Source organism: Corvus brachyrhynchos, unplaced genomic scaffold, assembly GCF_000691975.1.
Source record: "Corvus brachyrhynchos isolate BGI_N302 unplaced genomic scaffold, ASM69197v1 scaffold894, whole genome shotgun sequence".
NCBI classification, from domain to species: Eukaryota; Metazoa; Chordata; class Aves; order Passeriformes; family Corvidae; genus Corvus; species Corvus brachyrhynchos.
Window position 1 is genome coordinate 11,030 of NW_008237442.1, and position 6,982 is coordinate 18,011.

Below are 6,982 nucleotides of genomic sequence, written 5' to 3' on the forward strand. Positions count from 1 at the left end.
TCCCCTTTTTCCCCCCTTTCTCCCCTTCCTTTCCCTCAATTCCCTCCGTTTATCCCCGTTTTCCTCCCGGAATTCCCGAAATTCCCGGATTTTCCAGGCTATTTGGCTGCTGTGCACGGGCGCTCGCGAAGCCGCTTTCCGGAACATCAAAACCATCGCCGAATGTTTGGCTGACGAGCTCATCAACGCTGCCAAGGTGGGTGGGAGTCCCCAAAATCCCCCCTAATTCCCAAAAATCCCCTTTTCAATTCCCAAAAATCCCCTTTTCCTCCCCTTTTCCCTCTTCTCCCTGGCTTTTTCCCAGTTTCCCCCAGTTTTTTCCCATTTTTCCCTGATTTTTTCCTATTTTCCCCCCTTTTTTCCCTATTTTTTTCTTATTTTTCTCCCTTCCCCCCTTTTTTCCCCCTTTTTTCCTCATTTCCCCCCATTTTTCCTGTTTTCCCCCGATTTTCCTCATTTTTCCTCATTTTCCCCATTTTTTCCCTTTTTCCCCATTCTTTTCTCCCCTTTTTTCCCATTTTTCCCCCATTTTTTTCTTTTCCACATTTTTTTCTTTTTTCAGTTTCTTTCCTATTTTTCTCGCTTTTTTCCCATTTTTCCCCCATTTTTCCCCATTTTTTCCCCATTTTTCCCCATTTTCCCTCCATTTTTTCCCATTTCCATTTTCCCCATTTTTTTCACCCCTTTTTTCCCATTTTCCCCCCATTTTTTTGTTTTCCCTATTTTTTTCTTTCACAATTTCTTTCCTATTTTTCTCACTTTTTTCCCATTTTCTCCCAATTTTTCCCCATTTTTTCCCCATTTTTCCCCATTTTTTCCCCATTTTTTCCCCCATTCTCCCCCATTTTTCCCATTTTCCCCATTTTTTTCTCCCTTTTTTCCCCCTTCTTTTCTTGCTTTTTCCTCTTTTTTCCCCATTTTTTCCCCATTCTCCCCCATTTTTCCCATTTTCCCCTTTTTTCTCCCCTTTTTCCCCAATTTCCCCCATTTTTCCCATTTTCTTTGCATTTTCCCCTATTTTTCCCATTTCTCCCCGTTTTTCCCCGTTTTTCCTAATTTTTCCCCATTTTTCCTTTTTTCTCCCCTTTTTTCCCATTTTTCAGTTTTTCCCTTTTTTCCCCCATTTTTTTCCGATTTTTCTCGCCTTTTCCCCATTTTCCCCATTTTTTCTCCCATTTTTCCTGCCCATTTCCCCATTTTTCCCCTTTTTTCCTCCATTTTTCCCCATTTTTCCCCATTTTTCCCTTTTTTTCTCATTTTCCCCTTTTCCCCACTTTTCCCTGGGTTTTTCCCAGTTCCCCCCAGGTTTTTCCCATTTTTCCCTGTTTTTTTGCCTTTTTTCACCATATTTTCCCTATTTTTCTTGATTTTTCCCTATTTTTCCCCCATTTTTTCCCATTTTCCCTGATTTTTCCCAATTTTCTCCATTTTTTTCTCCTTTTTCCCCATTTTTTCCTATTTTTTTTGCTTATTCCCCATTTTCCCCATTTTTTCCTATTTTTTTTGCTTATTCCCCATTTTCCCCATTTTTTCCTATTTTTTTTGCTTATTCCCCATTTTCCCCATTTTTTCCTATTTTTTTTGCTTATTCCCCATTTTCCCCATTTTTTCCTATTTTTTTTGCTTATTCCCCATTTTCCCCATTTTTTCCTATTTTTTTTGCTTATTCCCCATTTTCCCCATTTTTTCCTATTTTTTTTGCTTATTCCCCATTTTCCCCATTTTTTCCTATTTTTTTTGCTTATTCCCCATTTTCCCCATTTTTTCCCCATTTTTTTGATCTTTTCCCTCGTTTTTCCCCCTTTTCCCCCTTTTTTCCCATTTTCCCCCCCTTTTCTCCCCATTTTTCTTTTTCCCCCTTTTCTTTGCATTTTCCTGCTTTTTTCCTCTTTTCCCCCATTTTTTCCCCATTTTTTTGATCTTTTCCCTCGTTTTTCCCCCTTTTCCCCCTTTTTCCCCATTTTCCCCATTTTTTCCCCATTTTCCCATCAATCCCCCCCTTTTTTCCCATTTCCCCCCCCTTTTCTCCCCATTTTTCTCCCTTTTTCCCAATTTTTTCCCATTTTTCCCCATTTTCCCCTCAATCCCCCCCTTTCTCCCTATTTTTCTCTCTTTTCTTCCCAATTTCTCCCCTTTTTTCCCCCATTTTTACCAATTTTTCCCCATTTTCCCCTCAATCCCCCCTTTTTCTCCCCATTTTCCCCTTTTCCCCCAATATTCCCAATTTTCCCCTCATTTATCCCATTTTTTCCCCATTTTCCCATCAATCCCCCCCTTTTTTCCCATTTTCCCCCCTTTTCTCCCCGTTTTTCTCCCTTTTTTCCCAATTTCTCCCGTTTTTGCCCCATTTCCAGGGCTCCTCCAACTCCTACGCCATCAAGAAGAAGGACGAGCTGGAGCGCGTGGCCAAATCCAACCGTTAGAGGCCGGAATTCCCAAAATTCCCGGAATTCCCAAAATTCCCCCCATCCGGGGCCCTTCCCAAATAAAGATCCGAGGATTTCTCACCCGCCCGGCCCCGGAATTTGGGGAATATTTGGGAATTTTGGGGGATTTTGGGGGGGGATTTAGGAATTTTGGGGTTTTTTTGGGAATTTTAAGGGAATTTGGGGGTTTTTTTTGGGAATTTTGGGGCGGTTTTTAGGAATTTTAAGGGAATTTGGGGTATTTTGGGGGGGATTTTGTGGGGTTTTTTGGGAATTTGGGGGTTTTTTGGGGGGAATTTTAAAGGAATTTGGGTTTTTTTAAGGATTTTGGGGTTTTTTTAAGGAATTTTAAGGAAATTTGGGGGTTTTGGGGGGGATTTTGGAGTTTATTTTGGGAATTTGGGGGTTTTGGAGGGAATTTAGGATTTTTTGAGAATGGGGGGGTTTTTGGGGATTTTTTTTTGTATTTTTGGGGTTTTTAGGAATTTTAAGGGAATTTGGGGGCTTTTGGGAATTTTGGGGGGATTTTGTGAATTTTAAGGGAATTTGGGTTGTTTTTTGGGAATTTTGGGGTATTTTTTAGGAATTTTAAGGGAATTTGGGGTTTTTTTTGGGAATTTGGGGGTTTTTTGGGAAATATTGGGGGGTTTTGGGAATTTTAAGGGAATTTGAGGGATTTTTTTGGAATTTTAAGGGAACTTGGGTTTTTTGGGAATTTGGGGTTTTTTGGGAATTTTGGGGTATTTTGTAGGAATTTTATGGGAATTTGGGGGTTTTTTGGGAATTTTGGGGGGGTTGGGAATTTTGAGGTTTTTTTGGGGAATTTTGGGGATTTTTTGGGGGAATTTAAACGGAATTTGGGGTGGTTTTTTTTTTGAATTTTAGGGGTTTTGGGGTTTTGGGGGTTTCTTTTGGGAATTTGGGGAATATTTGGGAATTTTGGGGGATTTTTTTGGGATTTTGGGTAGGGTTTGGGGATTTTGGGGGGTTTCTTGGGAATGGGGTTTCTTTGGGGCATTTTAAGGGAATTTGGGGGGTTTTGGGAGGGATATTTTAGGGAATTCCGGGCGTTTTTTAGGGAATTCTGGGCATTTTTTAGGGAATTCTGGGTGTTATTTTAGGGAATTCCGGGCGTTTTTTAGGGAATTCTGGGCATTTTTTAGGGAATTCTGGGTGTTATTTTAGGGAATTCCGGGCGTTTTTTAGGGAATTCTGGGCATTTTTTAGGGAATTCTGGGTGTTATTTTAGGGAATTCCGGGCGTTTTTTAGGGAATTCTGGGCATTTTTTAGGGAATTCTGGGTGTTATTTTAGGGAATTCCGGGCGTTTTTTAGGGAATTCTGGGCATTTTCTGGGATTTTTTTAGGAATTCTGGACGTTTTTTGGGGAATTCCGGGCATTTTTTAGGGAATTCTGGGCGTTTTTTTAGGGAATTCTGGGCATTTTTTAGGGAATTCCGGGTGTTTTTTAGGGAATTCTGGGCGTTTTTTGGGGAATTCCAGGCGTTTTTTTAGGGAATTCTGGGCATTTTTTAGGGAATTCTGGGTGTTATTTTAGGGAATTCCGGGCGTTTTTTAGGGAATTCCAGGCGTTTTTTTAGGGAATTCTGGGCATTTTTTAGGGAATTCTGGGTGTTATTTTAGGGAATTTCGGGCATTTTTTGGGGAATTCCGGGCGTTTTTTGGGGAATTCCAGGCGTTTTTTTAGGGAATTCTGGGCATTTTTTAGGGAATTCCGGGTGTTTTTTAGGGAATTCTGGGCGTTTTTTGGGGAATTCCAGGCGTTTTTTTAGGGAATTCTGGGCATTTTTTAGGGAATTCTGGGTGTTATTTTAGGGAATTCCGGGCGTTTTTTAGGGAATTCCAGGCGTTTTTTTAGGGAATTCTGGGCATTTTTTAGGGAATTCTGGGTGTTATTTTAGGGAATTTCGGGCATTTTTTGGGGAATTCCAGGCGTTTTTTGGGGAATTCCAGGCGTTTTTTTAGGGAATTCTGGGCATTTTTTAGGGAATTCTGGGTGTTATTTTAGGGAATTCCGGGCGTTTTTTAGGGAATTCTGGGCATTTTCCTGCCAATTCCACAAGATTTTTTTGGGAATTCCAGGCCAATCCCACCCCCCCATCCCAAATCCACCCCCAAACCCCCCGAAATTCCCGAAAATTCCTCCCAAAAAACCACTCGGAGCCGTGGGAAGCAGCAGGATCCCGGTTTTCCGTGGGAATTTCGGCAAAACCAGACCCCGGACGCGACAGTCGGAGAATTCCCGGGAATTCCCGGCCCCGGGAACGATCCCAACCCCGATGATCCCGACTTTTGCTCGGAATTCCGGGATTTTGCCCACCCGGATGGGGTCGGGAATTTTTTTGGGGGGGAGAGGGGGAATTGTGGGATAAATGTTGGGAATTCTGTGAGGATTTATGGGAATTCTGTGGGGATTTATGGGAATTCTGTGGGGTTTATGGGATGGCTGTAGGAAAACTGGGAATTCCTTGGAGTTTCTGGGAATTCCATGGGATTTATGGGAATTCCAGGGGATTTATGGGATGGCTGTAGGAAAACTGGGAATTCTGGGGGATTTCTGGGAATTCCGGGAGATTATGGGAGTTCCATGGGATTTCTGGGAATTCTGGGGGGTTTATGGGAATTCCAGGAAATTTATGGGGATTCTGTGGGGGTTTATGGGAATTCTGTGGAATTTATGGGATGGCTGTAGGAAAACTGGGAATTCTGGGGGATTTATGGGAATTCTGTGGGGACTTATGGGAATTCTGTGGAATTTATGGGATGGCTGTAGGAAAACTGGGAATTTTGTAGGATTTATGGGAATTCCAGGGGATTTATGGGAATTCTGGGGGGTTTCTGGGAATTCTGTGGGATTTATGGGAATTCCAGGGGGATTTATGGGATGGCTGTAGGAAAACTGGGAATTCGGGGGGATTTCTGGGAATTCTGGGGGGTTTATGGGATGGCTGTAGGAAAACTGGGAATTTTGTAGGATTTATGGAAATTCCAGGGGATTTATGGGAATTCCGTGGGATTCATGGGAATTCCAGGGGGATTTATGGGATGGCTGGAGGAAAACTGGGAATTCGGCGGGATTTCTGGGAATTCTGGGGGGTTTTTGGGATGGCTGTCGGGAATCCTGGGGGATTTAGGGAACAACCGCAGGGAATTCCGTGGGATTTCTGGGAATTCCGTGGGATTTACGAGAGTTCCATGGCATTTACGGGAATTCCATGGGATCCACTCAACGCCCGCACCGGGAATTCCCTCCCACAATTCCCAAACCGCAGAAAACCCCAAAAATCCATGGAAAAACCCCCCCCCTCTTCACTCCACTCCGAACCAACCCCCAAACTCCTCCCGCTTTTCCGTCGCAATTCCCGGTTTCTCGGTTTCCGAGTCGGTTTTTCCCGCGGAATTCCGGGGATTCTCTGGGAATTTCACTTGTACAGGAGGTGGACGCGGCTCCCGTCGCAATTCCCGCGGCCCAGTTTCTCCGCCTGCTCCGACACCAGGCAGCGCACGAGGCTGGGCTGGTAGAAGGGCGAGGATCCTTGGGAATGTTGGGAATGTTGGGAATGCGGGTGGGATGAGGAGGATCCCGGCGGGAAGTGGTTGTCGGAATCGGGGAAAAGGGGGAAATTGTGAGAAAAAGGGGAAAAAACATTGGAAGAATCATGAGAAAAAGGGGAGAAAAACGTGAGAAAAATGGTGGGAAAATGGTGGGAAAAGGGGGAAAAATGGTGGGAAAAGAATGGGAAAAATGGGGAAAAAATGGTGAGAAAAATGGTGGGAAAAGGGGGAAAAATGGGGGGAAAATGGTGAGAAAAATGGGAAAAAACATGAGAAAAATGGTGGGAAAAATGGTGGGAAAAATGGTGCAAAAGGGGGGAAAATAATGGGAAAAACAGGAAATAAATGGTGAGGGAAATGGTGGGAAAAGGGGGGAAATGGTGAAAAAAGGGAAAAAACATTGGAAGAATCGTGAGAAAAAGGGGAGAAAAACGTGAGAAAAATGGGGAAAATGGTGGGAAAAGGGGGGAAAATGGTGAGAAAAATGGTGGGAAAAGGGAAAAAACATTGGAAGAATCGTGAGAAAAAGGGGAGAAAAACGTGAGAAAAATGGGGAAAATGGTGGGAAAAGGGGGGAAAATGGTGAGAAAAATGGTGGGAAAAGGGAAAAAACATTGGAAGAATCGTGAGAAAAAGGGGAGAAAAACGTGAGAAAAATGGGGAAAATGGTGGGAAAAGGGGGGAAAATGGTGAGAAAAATGGTGGGAAAAGGGAAAAAACATTGGAAGAATCGTGAGAAAAAGGGGAGAAAAACGTGAGAAAAATGGGGAAAATGGTGGGAAAAGGGGGGAAAATGGTGAGAAAAATGGTGGGAAAAGGGAAAAAACATTGGAAGAATCGTGAGAAAAAGGGGAGAAAAACGTGAGAAAAATGGGGAAAATGGTGGGAAAAGGGGGGAAAATGGTGAGAAAAATGGTGGGAAAAGGGAAAAAACATTGGAAGAATCGTGAGAAAAAGGGGAGAAAAACGTGAGAAAAATGG

At 43.2% G+C, this 6,982-nt stretch overlaps 2 protein-coding genes across 2 annotated transcripts in view; one reads left to right on the forward strand and one right to left on the reverse strand.

Moving 5' to 3' along the window:
- RPS5 (ribosomal protein S5) overlaps positions 1-2,510 on the forward strand; it is a gene marked incomplete at its 5' end in the record, with an annotated part of 10,763 nt that extends 8,253 nt beyond the window's left edge. The window contains 2 exons of the mRNA XM_017731397.1: positions 98-196; positions 2,355-2,510. Of these exons, the coding sequence (XP_017586886.1) occupies positions 98-196; positions 2,355-2,423 (168 nt within the window). The remainder of the gene's footprint in view (positions 1-97; positions 197-2,354) is intronic.
- A 2,105-nt stretch (positions 2,511-4,615) lies between these two features.
- GABBR1 (gamma-aminobutyric acid type B receptor subunit 1) overlaps positions 4,616-6,982 on the reverse strand; it is a gene marked incomplete at its 5' end in the record, with an annotated part of 33,923 nt that continues 31,556 nt past the window's right edge. The window contains one exon of the mRNA XM_017731395.1: positions 4,616-6,074. Coding sequence (XP_017586884.1) covers positions 5,869-6,074 — 206 coding nt within the window. The remainder of the gene's footprint in view (positions 6,075-6,982) is intronic.